The sequence below is a fragment of the Anomalospiza imberbis genome, chromosome Z (assembly GCF_031753505.1).
Source record: "Anomalospiza imberbis isolate Cuckoo-Finch-1a 21T00152 chromosome Z, ASM3175350v1, whole genome shotgun sequence".
NCBI classification, from domain to species: domain Eukaryota; kingdom Metazoa; phylum Chordata; class Aves; order Passeriformes; family Viduidae; genus Anomalospiza; species Anomalospiza imberbis.
In genome coordinates, this window is record NC_089721.1 from 1,747,839 (window position 1) to 1,766,464 (window position 18,626).

The 18,626-nt window shown below is 43.4% G+C and overlaps 1 protein-coding gene across 3 annotated transcripts in view; it reads left to right on the forward strand.

Moving 5' to 3' along the window:
* Positions 1-18,626, forward strand: part of ST8SIA5 (ST8 alpha-N-acetyl-neuraminide alpha-2,8-sialyltransferase 5) — a 70,696-nt gene that overhangs the window by 32,252 nt on the left and 19,818 nt on the right. For 2 of the 3 annotated variants that reach the window (XM_068177098.1, XM_068177097.1), the window contains one exon: positions 8,822-8,929. The exons of the other annotated variant lie outside the window; for it this stretch is intronic. In XM_068177098.1, coding sequence (XP_068033199.1) covers positions 8,822-8,929 — 108 coding nt within the window. The remainder of the gene's footprint in view (positions 1-8,821; positions 8,930-18,626) is intronic. 3 annotated transcript variants of the gene reach the window in all.

Here is an 18,626-nt window from a genome sequence, read left to right on the forward strand (position 1 = left end):
ATGAGGATGTGTCACTACTGAGTGGCCTTTGCACACTTGCCCCTTTTATTGTGGCTGTGGCCACCCAGCAGCTCCTAGGCCAGAGTCCACACACCCACTCTCGTTGGTTTGAATTGTGTTGGGCTGTAGGAGCTCTCCAGAAACTTTTTGCCTTGGAGCAGTGAATTATAGGTATCTTGCTTACCAGTCAAAAAAGTGGCCATTGTCCTAACTGATTAATACAGAGACAATTAAATCCTGATCCTAATTCATGTAGTACCCAGTAGCAGCTTCCTTCAGTCTAACTTTGTTGTGTGAAGATCTAGGCGTGCTTCTGTCCATGCAAATAATTCTTCTTGTGTATTTGGCTGAGTATCTGGGTTAAATCCTTGTATTACACAGATCTGTTGCCTCAGTATGAGGCAAAGTAATGGCTGAGTTTTGCCAATGCCCAGCATTCAACACCTTTTCATCCAAAATTATTTAACTGTTGTGACATTTCTTTTAGAGGAGACGTGCCATCAACTTGCTTTATGATGCTTTGAAAAGAATTACCTGCTTGGCCTCTTTGTGTGTGGGCAGGTACAAAGTTCAGTCTTGCCTCCATTTGTAAAGAGCCAAGCCCAGAGCCCTGTGTTCCCATTTTCAGTTGTGCTCCACCCATGTTCCCCACAGTATCCCCTCCGTGCTCCCTTGACCACTGACCTCTGTGGCCCATGTTGATGACCCGGCAACTTGGTCTTTTATTTTTGACCCAGCTGGAGTTCCTGATCATTCTTACACTTGCTGGGTTTGGTTCAGGCATAATCACTGTGCAAAGCTTTGTATTTTCTTGCTTCCACTGTGCTTCATTCTTACCCTTGATTGCTTTTTCATTTCATTCCTCAATTTTTAATTCAAGTGTATTCATTGCTCAGCAGTCCATGTCTCCCTCAGGAAAACTGTGGACTTAACCTCTCGTTTCTTTGAGGCATGCTTGCCCTCTGTTGCTTGCATCCATTTTGCTTTTCCATCAGCCCTGCAGATAGTTGATGTCCTTTCACATCCATTTTATTTAGTTGGGTTTATGCTTTAGTTCTCAGGGTGAATGCCTTAAAATCAGCCTCTGTCACTGGTTTGGCATTCTCTATCAGAACAAATACAGCCAAAGCTGGGCTTTTGACAGTCCTAACTGATCATCTTAGGCTGTAAATATTTTGGAAAGGTTGCCTAAGTGGTAGGAGAAGACTGTGCCATCCACTTCTGTGATGGAGAGAGAGAATATTTGCTACTCCTGTGCCTAGCACTGGGTACACACTCACTGACTATGAATGCATTTTGCTCATTGTCTTCAGCATGAGCCCTCAGGGCAGTGTAGGGACACTTGACCTGATGCTGAATGTATTAGTACTGGAAACTTGAGATGCAGTGCAATTATTTTTATCAGACCTCTTGTGGTCTGGTGAGATTTGGAACCCACGCTGCATCGGGCATCTACCATCTCAAATGTCAGAATTTGCTGGAATCTTAAAACATTTGGGATTTCCTGTGATTGTCTGTGCTCAGGGCTTGGTTGTTTTGGGGTTTTTTTGTTGTTGTTGTTTTTTTGTTTTTTGTTTTTTTTTCTTTTCTTGAAAACTACCTCCCTCACTATAATTTCGTTCTGTTGTTGGTTTTGTGCTGCCCCTCAGTATTACAAACAATGATATTTCAATTATGAATAATTATAAATGTGAATAATTATTACCAATAGGATTGATAAAGATTGTCTATTACTCCTTAGATGTTTATCTTCCACCCACAGATGAGAAAATGTAAGATTGTAAAGGTTTGGAAGGTATACTTTGATGTTCTTGATGTCCTGGTCAACATTAAATCCAGTTTAAGCCAACTATTTGGATGTGTTTTATCTTTCCTGGGAAGTGATTTTGGGCCAAGTTTTTCCAGATATTGCTTGTGAATATCTGATGCAGGATTTAACCCAAATGTTAAATGCGCTACATGAAACCAAACTTTTTCTGTGTAATAATGGTTATAATCCAGAAGCTTCCCACCTATGTTTCCAATTTTGCTTTTTACACTAGTCAAAATATACTCCTCCACCATTTTAATACTATTATTTCCCTCTAGCATAGAGAGCCAAACTTGTTCCTGGTATAATTCTGTAAGGCCAAGAGTGTGATGAAACCAGATGTGCTCCTTTCCCACACTGTACATCCACAGTCTGCTTTTTGTGGGGCCCATGTTATTTAATTTCTTCCTTTTGCTCTGAATATTGCATTCCTGCTCTTCCACATATTTTCATAAAATTTTCAAAACCTTTTAATAATCTTGTCCCTGTGAGATGGTTAGTGATAAGCTCAGTAATTACTCACTGTCAGTCTATTTACAAAGCTCTAGGTCACTGAGACAAAGGTTGATCTCTATTAAAGCACAGTGAGCAGATGTATGTGCTTCTGTCAGGACCAAAACTTGCGTTTTGCTAATTTCTCTTGAGAAGTATTTCTCTGAACTTGACTAGTCAGTTTCTACGCTTCTTCCACTGAAAAATATGAAATTTTTTATGGACTGACATAAGAAGGAGAGCATATTGCTCAAGTACTTGAGCTGGCCCCAGGAATGTTTTATTTATTTGTATCCTGCCTGGCAGGCTTATGGCCCTGGATTCTGGACTGAAAGAGGCCAGCAAACACATGGTATTTTCCTGGCGTTACATAGCACAGGTGAATTGGACCTGGACTGCTATAGGCAGATTTATGTTTCTTTCTTTCCCCTGTGCTGCATCTTTTAACTTGTTGTGCCTTGTGTGTTTATTTCAAAATGGATTGGGATGATTAAAGTGGTATTTAACTATTCAAATAAGCATTTGCCTTGTTCTTGTTACCCGGTTTCATTGTCTTCAGGGACTGTCTTGCCCTTTTGTCAGGAAAGAGGTTTTGAACACAGGTTGTTCTGACTGGGCACTGCTGGGCTGGGTTTGATGTCAGTGTCTCACTGTTCTCTGTGGTAACTTTAGTCCTTTACTCATTTTGGGCCCCTCTGATATCTTTACAAGTGCAGTGTAAATAATCTGGCTTTTTCTGGACTGTGCAAAAATGAAAAGGGATCCTTAGTTTTGCTCCAAAACTCCTCTTACTGCTGTCTCTGCCAGCTGCTGTGCTTCTCTTCACCTGTGCAGCAGTCTGTCACACTGGAGACTCCTGATATTCCCCTCAGCCAAGCTCCTCTAACTCCCTGATCCATTTTAGTGAGTGTTTCCAATCACTCTCATCTGCAGGTCACTCATGCATACCACGGTTTTAGTTTTATTTTCCGTACACCCTGTGGACTCAGTGAGTCATAGTTTCCTTATTTTGCGGAAAGAAGGAACTGGATCTCTGGCAAGATTAACCATCTGACTTTCCAACACCTCTGTGACACCCCTGTTAATAGGCTAAGGGCATCACTTTCCATTTTCAAAGAGAGCAGAGTGATCATTTAACACTAAAGTCTTCAGTTCCTCCTCCTCAAGGGCACAAGAGTTACAAAATAGGGAAACTGAGGTACAGTGAAAGTGATTTTCCAGTGATTTTAGGAAGCCTTTACATGGCCTGGGCTATTGGTCATCAGGACAGGGACTGTGTCTGAGAAGTATATATGGCTTCTGTATCTGAGAAGTAACAGGGAAGTGCAGCACCATGACCAGGCCTGCAGAAACAGGATTATAAAATTACTCATAATATATATAATACTCATAATATATATGGAATTAATGAATATACTATTTGCTTACAACTTCAACCGCAGCCAGAGTCACAAAACCTGGATTTCCTGTCACCTCCTAATGGCCTCTTTGATAGGGATAATGCATATGGATAAGGGATATGAGAACTGCTGGAAAGCAAGAGCAGGAGAAGTGAAGACAAATAACAGAGGGAGCTCAGAAAGACAAATAATTTGCCTTGCTCTTGGAGACATCCATGTCTTCATTCCCTTCCTCTGCTTCTCCTTCCTTGCCCATCTGTGTAGGCCAGCAAGCTGAGTCAGGTTTTGGCTTAGCTTCACCATTGTAAAATAACATTCATTTCTGCCTGGTTTTGCTTGGGCTAGAATTTAGCCTGCCTGTGGTAGATGCCAAATGAGGATAGCTGTAGTTGCCACCTTTTAAAGATGAGTGGAAATCGCCTGCTGCCTGGGATTAAATGGGATGAACTGGTGGTATCTGGGGAATAGATTGTGGCTGGAGTGGCAGGTGATGCCCCTGCTGCCACTCAGTCCCTGTCACCCAGAGGTGCTGATCACTGTGTCACTCAGTCCCCTGCACCAAACTGCTCTTGTGCCTGGGAAGCACATGGATCTCTCCTGAACAGGTTCTGAAGCATCCACAGTCATGGCCCACTCTCTGGGGAGAGCCCAGACATGACCTCCATGGTCATGGAGACTTTTGGGTCTCCGTCTTTTAGCAGCTCACTTTTATAAGTCCTGCCTTCTGGTCCGAAGTGAATTTTCACTTTTCCTTTCCTTTTCAGAAGTACAATAGGCACTGCTGAGGGAGGATCTCAGTGGGACATAGCATGGGTGCAAAGCTTCTCTCTGCAATTCATCCGCTTGCTCATTCTTGCCTTGTAGTTCAAAATCCTCATAATAATCTGACATCCTCTGCTATTAAAACCTCTGCTTGTGTAGGAGTTGTTTTTTGTTTGGATTGCAGCAACAGGCTTTCAGTCTTTGCTTCCTGCTGCTTCCTGACAGTCGGTTTTGACAAGCCCTTCAGAGTCACTGCTGCTTTGTTAATTTTCTGGCTTTTCACCCCCTCCTCCTATTACTACTTTACACCAATGTTTATTTGACCACACACTGATTCAACACTTACAGTTACCAATTAAGATCAAAATATTGCTTTGACATTTACCTGAAACTCAAGGTCTCTGTTGCTAAGACATCCAACTTCACCGAGTTTCTCTGATGCAAGGCAGAGCGTTGCTCATACTTTTATTTGTTAGGGATAAGCCTTGTGATTAATGGTATCCATAACTGACGTACATCTTCCCTGATGAACAATTTGCTTGCATTCATGGCAAAACAAGGCATCTCTGCACGGAGAGAGTTTCTGGTTATTACACCTTTTATGAATTCTTTCCTTGCTGTCATCAGCATCACACGTTGGAGACACATACCGATTTTAGAAGTTGTTTTATTTGGGCAAATTGAGCAAATGGCAAAGTTCCACTTGGCAATCATTGGCAATGATTCCAGGCTTAGAATTAGCTTTTCTTTATTTGTTTTTTTTCTTTTTTTAAATTTTTTTTTTCTTTTTTCTTTTTTTTTTGTTTGAACTGTTTGATGTGAGTTATGTAAATTGCATAGTAGACCTTGATGTCTCAGTCATTTCCTCAGCTTTCCTTACCTTCTTTTAATCTTTCCTTACCCTCCATTTTGCTCTCATGTTTTTTTCTCTTCCTTTTCTGTGCTTCTGCCCTCTGTGTGCTTTTATATTGCAATTCTGATTCACAGAACCTTAATTTGTTTACCTGTTTAAATGCAGTTACTGCCGAGAATGAACATGGTAGAAGTTGACTGAAATAGAATGCCAAAGAAATGCACCGACGAAGTGGTTTAATTCTCTTTTCTGTTTTCTCAGGCTGTTTGAACATTTGGCCAGATAATTTTTTATGGGTGCTTACAACTCAAACCTGAGAGGATTAGAAAATTTTGTATTTCAAAAATTAAATTCTCCCAACTCAAGGCTGATTGAAATCAATTATAAAGCTCTCAGTAGTCCTGTTAGAAAAATAATTAATTCAGTGTTTTTAAATGTCTCATCCTTGGTTTCTACTCAGCCCTAATACTACAAACCATTATTTATGGAAGTTGTTCTTACTGTGAAAAAGAGATTTATTGTACCACCTCTGCAAAAAATGTAAAGCTGCAGCTTGGTCTCAGTTTTGCAGACTCACAGTGAGACACACAGCCCTATGAGCTGTGCAAAATTTCTTTGGTGGGGTGTTTTGTGTATTTATAAGTCTGTATCCTGTTAATCCCTGGAGTACCTGTTGGAATAAGAGCCCTGTGTTGTCTGTCTGGTTCAGGGCTGGACACTTAACTTCACAGCTCTGTACTTTGTCCTTAACCACGGAGAAGTGTCATACCCAGATCCCTCACTGGATATTTTTGTACCTCAATTAGATGCTCACCCTGCCACTTCAAAGATAAGTATATCATGCTGGTCATGATAAGACATATCTGCCATTCCTCAGGGTTAGTCTTCCAATCTCCCCTTGGGTCTTTACCCTAAATGTGAATGTCCTTTACACTTGGTGCCTCTGCTGCACTCCACGGCCTTCCGCAAAAACAGCTTGATGAAAGGGGGGCATTTAAGAGTGATTTTACAATTTGTTTTGCTAGATGGACAGATTCACCCCCTGCCACCTTGGAACACTTACTTAGATTTCCTTTCAGCTGTTACATACAGAGTAGAGACATAGACAGGGAAAGGACTTTACTGCATGTTTTAATTTTTCATTTAATCTGCCTGAATATTGGCTATGCTGTAGGAGAGTTCACCTCTGGAGGACACACCAACACCAGACATTTATCTGTATTAATGCTCTCTATTTCAGTTTGCAAATAACAAAGTCCCAAATAGAGAATTCAAATCCAATTAAAAGGCACAATTCCAGCTTGGTTTTCCCACACTTCTCTCCCAGTGTATCATTCATTGATGCCTTTAACAATTAAAAGATATTTTTAAGGCCATATACTTAAATGTCCTTTACAAAGATATATATTTGAAGAAACCATGTTTTTATACCAGTTACAGTGTGGCAAAAATATGTGTAAGACTTTGGTATATGGGAGAGAACCACAAGCATTTATTTCAACAAGCCTCAAAGTGAAGGTGTCCAAGTAATTTTCTTATGTTTTCTTCACACCAATATTCCACTCATAAATTTACCTTGAGCAGGTCAGCTGATTAAAAACTGCCAGAGAAACACACAAGTTATGGTGCTGCCTGATAATCCAGAGCATTGCATTACCCAATGGCCATTACAGCATAATGTAAACACACTTGGATATGAATCATGGAATCATAGGGAAGTTTGGGCACGAAGGTAACTTTAACCTTATCCGGTGCCACCCCTGCCATGGGCAGGGACACTTTCCACTGTCCCAGGTTGCTCCAAGCCCTGTCCAACCTGGCCTTGAATATTCCCAGGGATCCAGGGGCAGCCCCAGCTGCTCTGGGCACCCTGTGCCAGGGCCTGCCCACCCTCCCAGCCAGCAATTCCTGGTTCCCAATATCCCATCTGTGCCTGCCCTCTGGCAGTGGCAGCCACTGCCTGTGTGCTGTCCCTGCATGCCTTGTCCCCAGTCCCTCTGCAGCTCTCCTGGAGCCCCTTGAGGCCCTGGCAGGGGCTCTGAGCTCTCCCTGGAGCCTTCTCTTGTGCAGCTGCACAGCCCCAGCTGTGCCAGGCTGGCTCCAGAGCAGAGGGGCTCCAGCCCTGGCAGCAGCTCCGTGGCCTCCTCTGGGCTGGCTCCAGCAGCTCCACGTCCTTGTGCTGTTGGAGCCAGGGCTGGGGCAGCTCTGCAGGTGGGGTCTCAGCTGAGCCCAGGGCCAGAGGGGCAGAATCCCCCCTGCCCTGCTGCCCACGCTGGGGATCAGCCCAGGGCAGGGGGGTTCAGGCTGGGGCAGGTCCAGCTCTCACCCCCAGCACCCCCAGCTCCTTCTCCCAGGGCTGCTCCCTCTGCTCATCCCCAGCCTGGGTTGATCCTGGGGGCTGCCCTCATCCAGATACAGGTCCAGCACTTGGCCTTGTCAAACCTCACGAGATTCCCCTGGGCATATTTTAACATCCCATGTTGTTTCTTAAGTCCCTGTGCTAATAATTGCTGCCAATTAGACTAGAGGATGGATGTGGCCAGGGAGATTCACCAGCCCTTATCATAAGCCTGGTGACCAGCAAAACTATCGGGGTCCTGGATGCCCTCTCTTTTTGACAAAGCATGCTGGCAGATTGCTTCCTGGCTGTCCCCACACAGCCCAACTGGGAAGTTAACTTTCAGTATTGGCAGCACCAAATGTTCACAACTCAGCTTGCCAGGCTTCTGAAATAATGAAATTGGGTTAAAAAGGAGAAGTTTAAAAATAACAATCTGCAAGATCCTTTTTCATTGGCTTCTGAGGTAAGGGAAGGGTTTTGGCTTGTGTTGTCAAATATTTCCCCAGCATTTTTAAATTTCTACCCTGCTATTGGTGTAGTTTCCAGAAGAGTGCAGGCATCATGGGGGTTGGAACAAATCTGTGAAAGTCTGGAAAACAGGGACTTGTGATGATTGTGTTTATGCATTGGCTTTAAAAAATGCCGTCTTACCAAACAGGCAAAATAAGCACTGTATTATGACTTTAGAGACGTCATCAAATGACACATCCTTTGCTAGCAGAGCCAACAAGTCTGAGGAAGGACCCAGTGCCCGCCACACTTAGCAACTACTGTAGATGTAAAGCTGAAGTTTGGAGCCTTTACTTCTTTGGCCCCATGGTTTCCCATGTCTCCAGCTTTTTTGCCCTTGTGTTTTGGAGAATGAAATTTCTACCTCCTCATACATGTGTGTTGTTTATGAGCACAGATAATTCCTGGCCTTCAAATTTGTATGGGGAGCCTGATATTGTTTTCATCCAAGGACTTGCAGAATCTGTGGGAAGTAAAAATTGTTTGTTTACCCTAGTAAGGTCATATCTTGTTGTTCTTGGTATCTTTTAATTGTTTTTGATGAATGTGTCATGGTCACATTTGTATGTTAAGAAATAGGACATGAGAACTCATGCTGATAGACTTAACCTAATGAATGATATCAAATATCAACTGCCTCATTTTCTTGCTAGAGGGCTGCAGTTTAGCTGGCAGAATGGAGAGGAATTGGCAAATTGGACCGGCACCTTTAATTTCACGGATGACGGAGCAGTGAAGAGTGGCAGTGACACAGGCACCAGGTACCAACACCCGAGGGAATGGCTGTAGAGTTCTCTCTCTCCTTGTATGAACCACAAATGTGAGCACAGCATGTATGAAAAATGAGATCTGCAGTGTGCTTTGGCTGCTTGGCACTGCTCCCCACAGTACAGAAGATGTCAGGGATGCCCAAGCACTGTGCTGTTTTCCCCTTTGCAAGCCTTGGGGACATTTTGGACTATGCCCTAAGCATCCATGAAGTCTGCAGCAGGATGGCTTCTATGTCCTGGCCTCTCCTATTTCCCTTCCAATGCTGTGTGTCAAGGTGTGGCAGTATGGGAGAAGAGGACTTTGGCAGAGAATGTCCCAACATTACAGTATTGGTGCACACAGAGCACACTGGGGAATATGGTCTTTAGAATAAAACATGTATGCCATGAAAACAAATTGAATTCTTTTCAGGGCCTAGCAGGGTAAAAGTGTTCTGTCAAGATAAGACTGGAGTATTTCCTTTATTTACAGTACTTGGCAACATGAGAAGCACTGATGTGCTGCTGCACTCTTTGTACTTCCTAGATTGACATGGGCTCAGGTGTCTGCAGGGTCATGTGCAGACTCAGAAGACTGGCAGCAGTTGTGCCTAAAGAGCTCCACAGCTATCCCAGGCCACCTGCACAAATCCAGGCATGGGCGTAGGGTGGATATTTGGGCTGTCTTCCTGGAACACCAGTTACAGGAGTTAAAACTCCTGAGTCATGTGTAACATCAAGTTCAATAAGCAGCAGGGAAATCTTAGATAGAGCTGTAAAATAAAGAAAAAACTAAAAACAATTGAAAGAACCTTACACTTAGTACTTGTGTATAAACAAAACTCTGGGTAAATTGCCCATTTTATTTTAAATACCATCATTTTGTAACCATACACCACTGCAGCTGTGGAGCTGATAGCACTTCAAAGGCAAGCAGAAGTTGCAGAGTCTAACCTGCCAGAAATCATCCTGTCACTGAACCACAGCGATACTGCAGTTCCTGTTCAGGCTCTTGCTGTAAAATGATCCTGTATGAGTGCTGCCTGCTGCTCTGCTGGTTGGTCTTGTAAAGGTTCTTTATGAGAGCAACCAACCTCCACTGCAGTTTTTCACTTAGAGCAGGGGAAAAAAGGGTTCATGTGTATATGTGTTGGTGTGTGTGTGTATCTGTCTATCTTCTACTCTTGTTGCCTTTTCAGTATCTGCATATATAGTCTGTATTTACAAAGTCTTCAGTTTAGGCACTTGGCATATATAAGAACTCAGTGTGACACAAAGACACACATCATCTTGACGGCATGAGAAAATAAACAAATATAGATTTCCTCCTCTAGACACCTTTGACAGAGACAATTGAACCATCATTGATTTAACGACTGGGAACCAAAACCCTTGAATACAAAACACACAGTCAGAAGAACTGAACCACAGTGCTGCTCTCAGTCTTTTCAGCCTCTTCAAAGACAGAGAGGTTCAAGGTGCAAGTGGTTTTCACACAAACAAACTGCACAAGCTAGATATAAACTGGAAAAAGTTGGAATATCAATGAAGGAAAAAAGTGTATTTCAAAGACTGTGTTATGTGATATGTCAATGACTGTCTCTACTGCCCAGGCTCCCCAGGGAATGGGCACAGCCCCGAGGCTGCCAGAGCTCCAGGAGCCTTTGGACAGCACTGCCAGGGATGCACAGGGTGGGGTTGTTGGGGGGTCTGTGTGGGGCAGGAGCTGGACTGGGTGATCCTTGGGGGTCCCTTCCAGCTCAGGACATTCTGTGGTTCTGTGTTACTGACAGTGGAGCTGGAAGCTTTTCACTCAGGTATAAGTCTACCTGCAACATATTTCATACCTAAGTGTGTTAGAGATATTATTTGTCCTTTTGTTTACTGTATGAAACCTGGGAATATAGGAAAATAAAAAAAGTGCTGTGTAAGTGTGGAGATGAGACTGTGTGGTGACTACTGCAGAGCTGTGTCAAAATTGTTTACTATTTACATTTGATCACCTTTCTGACTGCGTTGTCATCAGACATCTCCCGAGAGTTTTAATTTGACACTCAACTTTAGGCTGTTGATATAAAATGAAAACAAGTCTTCCTCTAATGAATAAGTCTTTCCACTGAATGGAAAACTTGCAGACTACGTTTCACAGAACTGATTTTATTTGTATATATTTACAGGACTCCAGAGAGATGTCTGAAGTGCACTAATTGCATTAGTGCAAACTAATTGTATGTCAGCATAAGCACACAGAATACCTTTCACTGCCTAGCTCTGCAGTTTGCTGTGCCATCACCTTCTTGTAAAAGGCTTGGCGTTTAGAGATATTAATTGAAATAGATATGAATATGATTTCCATTAACTTCTACCATTTATATATATAGACACATGTTTATTCATGCATATGTGGTATCAGCTTGAACATATTCTTGAACTGCTCTTTATCTTTTAATTACATAACTTAGTACAGGGTGTAGAGATGCTGACAACTCATCCTGTAGGAGTGGAGTTTTAGATGAAAATGAAAGACTTCCAAAACAAAAGCATACTGAAAGAATGAGTGCATTGGAATTGCAAGTCACCAAACTTTATGAGAATAGCGGCCTTAGAGAAACCAATGAACAGTGAAGATTAAACACTGCATGAAAATGATCAAGTAAGAAAGAGACTAATATTATTGTTTTATGTAATTTCAATTAACACTGGGTCACTCCTTAGATAGAATCACACAATAATTTGGAAGGGACCTTGAAGCTCATCCAGTGCCACCCCCTGCCATGGGCAGGGACAACTCCCACTAGCCCAGGTTACTCCAAACCCCATCCAGCCTGGCCTTGGACACTTCCAAGGATCCAGGGGCAGCCACAGCTGCTCTGGGCACCCTGTGCCAGGGCCTGCCCACCCTCCCAGCCAGCAATTCCTGGTTCCCAATATCCCATCTGTGCCTGCCCTCTGGCAGTGGCAGCCACTGCCTGTGTGCTGTCCCTGCATGCCTTGTCCCCAGTCCCTCTGCAGCTCTCCTGGAGCCCCTTGAGGCCCTGGCAGGGGCTCTGAGCTCTCCCTGGAGCCTTCTCTTGTGCAGCTGCACAGCCCCAGCTGTGCCAGGCTGGCTCCAGAGCAGAGGGGCTCCAGCCCTCTGATGGCTGAGGTCTGAAATCCAACACACTTCTCTCACTGAGCCCTGCTCTGACAGCTCTGGTGAACTGGGGTAACTCCACTAACCCAGATTTTCACCACAGTGCTTAAGACAGTTCTTCAGACTGTGTAGGAACAGTCCATGGAAATAAAATCTTGTGTCATGTATGTGGTGCAACTAAGAGTGTGGATCCCCTTTATGTCAGCTAACACTGCTCTGGGCAGACACTTGACAGATCCCAATTTGCTGGGCCTTTTTGGACACCAGAGCCTTCTTTTTGATTCAGATTATGCTGCTGAAGGCCTTCTAGGTAGCAAGGAAATTGTGAATACTAGCAAGAAGTAAAAGTGAAGCACAGGAGCTCCCCAAAAGCCATAGGGATTTCAAACAGAGTAGTTGAAAAAGTAGTCCAAAAGAGGACTACCCACACAGATGCAATAACAACCAATTGTTGAACACTGGCTTATTTTTGATTCTTGTGCATCACCCATTACTCATATTTCTATCTTTTGCATTTTACTTTGTGCTGAGCATTGTTAAACCTTACAGCATCCTTGTGGAGAATCATATAAAGGGTTTTATCTAGTGCTGGTTATGACAAGTGATATATACAACTCCTTCCCAGAGCCCTGATTCTTCTGCTCTCCTTTTAATATGTTTTGCAACTTACTGGGATTGTGAGTCGTCATGCTTAAATAAGTTTTCACTGGCAAGAAGCTTCCTTAATGACAGGATGACTTATCTGCCATATGAGTTGGTTTATGGTGCTCTCTTCAGTCTACTGGAGCTGCAGATAAAATTCAATGTAGAGCTTTTGTGATGAGACCACAGAAGCCTGTGGTAGGTGAGAGGAGATCATACTTTAAGGCCTGTCAATTTGTGCACTGAATTCCCTAGTATGACAAATCTGAAGCTTTGTCCCCACTGGCTACAAAATAAAAAGTAGAATCAATTTGATTCATCAAATACATGTTTCACAAGAGTAAATGTAAGGTCTTAGGATTTTGCTTAAGTCACATTGCTGAGTTCCTTATACAAGGATCCTAAATCTAAAAACAAGAAAAAAAAAAAAAAAAGGCAGTTTCTTGCAATTAGCTAGAACGTAGGTTTTAAGATGTCATTGATGTATAAGATTTGTCATGAATTTTGCTATATCTTCTAGGTGGGTGGTCATATGGATAACAACATCAGCACTTTATTTCAGTCAGAGTGAATGGGAAAGGGCTGGATTAAAACACCCAAGCAGCAGTTTATTAAAAATCTGAGAGTTTTGAAATGAAATTGGGAAAATAGGGCTTCCTGCAGCATACTCTACTGATGCTTGTCAGGAGGCAGCATTGGTTTGATACAGCAAAAGACAAGAAGCACCAACATGTCCCTGAAACTCAAATTCAATGGAGCCTCCAATAAATCATTCACATACTGCATAGTGGGAAAACTAAATGAAGATGGGTGTCAGTCTGGTTCAGAGAGGACCTGGGAAGCACAGGGCGTGGTGGTGTTGATGGACTACAAGGTAGGCTTATCTCCAGGGAGAAGCAGGAGGCAGCCTGGACTTTGCTGTGCCATTTAAGGCTGTTTCTGCTGGAGCTCCTGCTGCTACACCCACGACTGCTGCAGTGGAGCTGTGTTTTGCAACTTACTCTGGTGCTGTGCTAGGCTGAAACCGCAGGGAGGCTTGTGTCCCAAATCAGTGGACAGATGGGAAGGGAACAACGTGCCTTTGGCAGGAGTGGATGTTTGGTCAATTCACATTGCTAATGAGGTAATGAGCAGCAGAGCCAAGCAATTCCAAGTGATCTCTGTGTGGAGACTTGGAGATGGGAGATCATAAGAAGAATGGCAGTGAGCAGCCAGTGACAGTTTGCCAGGAGCTTCCATAGTTGTGATGAAAAATATATCCTCAGGGCATCACAACCATCATCTTGACTGCACAGATGCGTAAGATACCTGTGGAGTCATGGGACCAGGTCAAAAAAAGGATCCAGAAAAGGAGCACCTCCAAGGAAAAAAAAAATTGTGCACTTTCCACTTTTCTGGGGATGTTCAGTGAACTATCCATGAGCAGCCTTTAAAGGACAGAAATATAAAAGCCACTCCTCTGAAAAAGAAGATCAAACTTAGGAATTTAGGGCTGGTCCATGGAAGTGGTTTTGGTTTTTTGAAAGCAAAAATTTTAACTTGGAAAACAGGCACAATATCTTGATCCTTGTCTTGATGGATGGACCTATCTAACACCATCTATTATAAAATCCTAGAAAAGCTTACAACTCTATAAGACCAAACATATCAAAATATCCTAAGTGAATGATCAGTGGGTTCATGAATCAATATATTTTAATCTCAGCTACAAGAACCTCTTGGAAAACTTGAGCCCTTGTACAAGAATTCCAGATCCTGAATTTTAGTTACTGTGATTCTTCTAGAAAGACAGCCAATCTTGAACTAAAGATGCCATTTCTATCTTTAGCTTTCAGGCATTGAATACTGTTTTTCCCTGCTATACTGTATTGAAAACCTTCCTGCCGCTGGTAATTGCTTCCTGGTGCAGTATCTCCTTATTCAGTCACCATATGTTTAGATTAAGCTTCACACGCCTCTCATAATATTTTAGAATCCAGAAAATTTCTGCAGGCCCTTTTGTAACTCTCACCAGAGTCTCAAACCTCCAAAGATGCAATGTCAGAAGTGCATGCAGTAATTCAGAAGAGCTATTACTACATGATGCATACAGAGATAAATGACCATTTTCTCTTGCTTATATTTTAATTTTTTTGCATGACATAGCCCATGGTGGCATATTTTGCTCCCACCTACAGACACATGCTAAAAGTTCATGATCAGTTAGACATCTAATGCATCTACTAGCATTAGAGATGGAGATGGTACAGGATTTAAACCAGTTATTGCCAGTGACATTGTCATCAGCACATGGTAGGCAGGAGGAATATGAACTGTCTTTTTCTAATATTTGCTGTACCCAAGGATGAGATGATCAAATAGTTCCCTCAAGCTGTAGGAAACATTCAAGCTGTGTAAAAGAAGCCTGCTGCTTCTCCAGTCTCCTCTGTTGAGCCCACAGCTCTTCCTCTCTCAGTTCAACCTCTCAAGCACCATCCTGTTGTGGACATGTCGACTCAGGCTCTCAAATAGCAGAAACAGCACAAGCAGCAATGTGATTTTTCTTATTTTTTTCTTCTTTGTCCAAGGTCCTGGTGAAGTTTAAATTAGTCTAAAAGCATCAACGATTCCTGCCTCCCTTGCCACATCTATATCAGCTTCTTTACCTGCTGAACAGGTACAGAAGATTCCCAATGGGACAAAATAATCTTGGGAGGACAGACCATACAAAATGGTAGGATGCTTTTATTAAGGGAGAAAAACCCCTGAACTGATGTAAAGCCCTTAAACATTTTGACCAAATCTTGTGGGTTTTGATGTTGTTGCATATAAGCATTAAGAGAAGCAAAGGCCAGAGGGATTTGGTCTCTCACAATGGGCCCTGATGAAGTCAACACCTACTGTGTTCTATTCCAGATGGATTGTCCAGGGCCTCTAGAGCTGTTATAGGCTCCACCCCAGCAGTATTTTTGCTCCAGGGACCTGAAGGTTCCATGCAGGCCTTGCCAGATGATGTGAGTCCCGCTTTGGGGAATGCGCTCTGGCACACTTGGAACCTTCCTGAGTAAGGAAGGTGAATCTCGAGGTTGGCCATGGATCTGCCCTTACTGACGAGTGCAGGCACTGCTAATTGGACAGCACTCTTAATAAGCATTTAGTAGAAGCCTGCAGGGCTTGGTTCATTTATTCTCATTTCTTAGTCGCTGGATAATGTATATTTTTGGAAAGATCTTTGTTTTTCCTGTAGGGTAGGTGGAATCTTTCCTGCGATGCTCTGCGGTCTCGCCGCACAAGTGCTGCAGCCTTGCTGCAAACAGTGTCAAGAACTGGCACCTCAGGAACGAGCAGAATTAATGGGAAGGCAGCTTCAGAAAGTGATCCTGCTTAAAAGATGCCTGACCATTGCAGTAAATTATACTTTTAAACCTTTGTTCAGTATATCAGACAAATCAGAGTCTCAACCCAAGCGTCACTTGAAGGCAGGATTGAAGTCTCGGGCTTTTTAATTCGTGTAGTGTGATCAAGAAAAGCTTACTTCTGATCAAAGCAGGAGCAGCCCAACTGCAGATGATCAAAGACCTAAGTGTTAGCTGATGTACTGAGAAACCAAATGTGTCTCTCACTAGCAAGCTCAGTAGGCAGCTCAGCTGGAGGTGAGTTTGCAATGGGGGACGTGAAGGTTAGAAAAGAAGAAAGTTTCGGTCCGTCAAAAATGGAAAATTACAGAGTGAATAGCATCTAATTTCTGGGTAGTGAGTACAGTGAGCTGTAAAAAACCAGTGGCCTCTGAGCACTTGCAATTTGTGTGGTGTTCAGGCACAGAATTTGATCCTGGAAAAGTGTTGTAGGTTTGAAAGCTACGATTGACGTGAGCGGACACAGAGCAGTGAGTGGTGTGTAGTGCCCAGTGCCCTGGGAAAGCACAATCCTACATGCAACTGAGCTGTTTGTTGTAATTCCTTGGCAGTTGTGTTCTTAAGGTAAAGAATCATGAATTCTTGTATTGGTTTTCCTGTATACTTGTGACATTTAAAGGGATAGAAGTTATTTATGTTTCATCAGGGGAAGTGGAAAAATGCAGGGAGAGGACATTATGGCGGTGACAGATCAACTCTGTTTTATGGATAATAAAACTTGACTGTCATTCTTGTAAAGCCAAAACACAGACCTTTTCTGTAACAAAAGGAGTAAGTAGTATAGTCAGGTTTGTCACTTGTCACTAATCCAGAGCATAAATCAAAATAAACTGTACTACATCCTTGTTTCTTAGCTGGAGATCAGACTGAGGAGGATGATGGGGAGGACAGTTTCCATTTGCGCTAATTAAGCTTTCTGACAGGCAAATGTATCGTCGTTCACAGGGAACTACATGTTTTAGAGTGGGAGTTAATAGGCAGGAAGAGCTCTCAGAGACCAGGGAGTGGGTGAGACTGATGCTTCCTCTGGGAAAGTGCGGGGGCCTGATCGCCAAACACTCCCTGCAGGACCAGACCCTTGCAAGATGAGGATGTGGGTTAAAGGACATCTCTGGAGGCTGAGGGAACCCATGCTCCTTGTGCTAGGGCCTGGTGTTGTGCAAAAGCTGCATTCTAGGAAAGCACAGCGCAAGCACTTCTGTGGGAAGAGGTTGTCCAGTGCTCCAGGGAATGGCCTCTGCTAGTATCCTGCTAATATCTGCAGCAGGAGGAATCACCGTGAAGCAAATAAATAGCATGAACACTCCTGGGAGAAAGAGAGGAACCCTTTTTTCCTGAGTCTATTGACCATCCACTGTCTTGAAAAATTCCTAATGCTGTTGCAGCACCATTCGTGCAGCCGATGTGCAGCAGCATCCGTAGCATTATGAGTAAGGAGGGCTCAGTGGCTGGCTGTCTGCTCCAGTGAGGTTCAGGCTGATGAAGGACAGCCCAAAGGATGTTTATTCAATAGCTGGGGATCACTGAGCTCACCTCAGTCTAACTGACCCCATGGCCAGCAGCATTTTCTCCTCTCTCTGTGCAGAACGACTCTGCTGCTGGTGTCCCCTGCCTTTGCTGCACATGTCCCACCAGCGATGTGTCATCCAGCCCATCCCATGGATCCTCCCTCTGCACTTCCATGGGGTAGTAAATGGTGAATTCAATGCTCCCAGTGGCTCTGTTGGGAAAGCTGAAGCTGTTGTGAGAGTTAGAGACCTGCAGGACAGTCCTGTGCTTTTTCAATCATGGGCTTATGGAATAGCTCTGCTAGAAATGCGGTGTTGCTTAGTGGATTGATTTCCTTTCAGATCCAGAAGTGGTTTATTTTTGACCCAATCCTTTCCTCCTTAACCTTCTGCTGCTGTGGTAACACATTCTTTTTCATTTCTATTTTTGTTTTGTGGATTGAGTAAACAGGCAATGATCAAAGGGAATGGCTGGGACACAGGAAATTTCATCTCCATTTCATAAAATGACATCTTTGACTCCAATGCCACAGGCTGAAGGCAGCTTTCCTGTGCTGTGGTGTTCCCACGTGACAGCCTGTGCTGTTCAACATCTGAGCTGCTGCTTTCTAACCTAGCAGCACAGCCAGAAGTGCACAGGAGAGATAAAAATAAATGTTAATCTAGATTTTTTGCTCTGCTTATCTGTCCTGAGGCACATTCAAGGTACTGAAATGAAGTTTTAGGTGACAGGTGAGGATGAGGCTGATAGGCGTTGCTCACTCCTGCACACCCTGAGAAGCAGGAGGGTTGTATAAGGTGCTGAGTGTTGTGTGGGGGTGTGTACCTGCCCCTAGTTACTGTGTAGAACATGCACATCCAGGGTGCCAGCTTTGTCCCACTCAAAGAACCAAAGAAAAGGATTGATTCTGCAAAAGACAGTCAGAAAAACGATTATTTCAGAGGATTAAAATGTTGTCTGTGCTGGTAGCCAGAGGGTATTCCTTCAGCCCAAGAAAATTCTGTGACCAGTAAGAAATTCTATGGTGCTG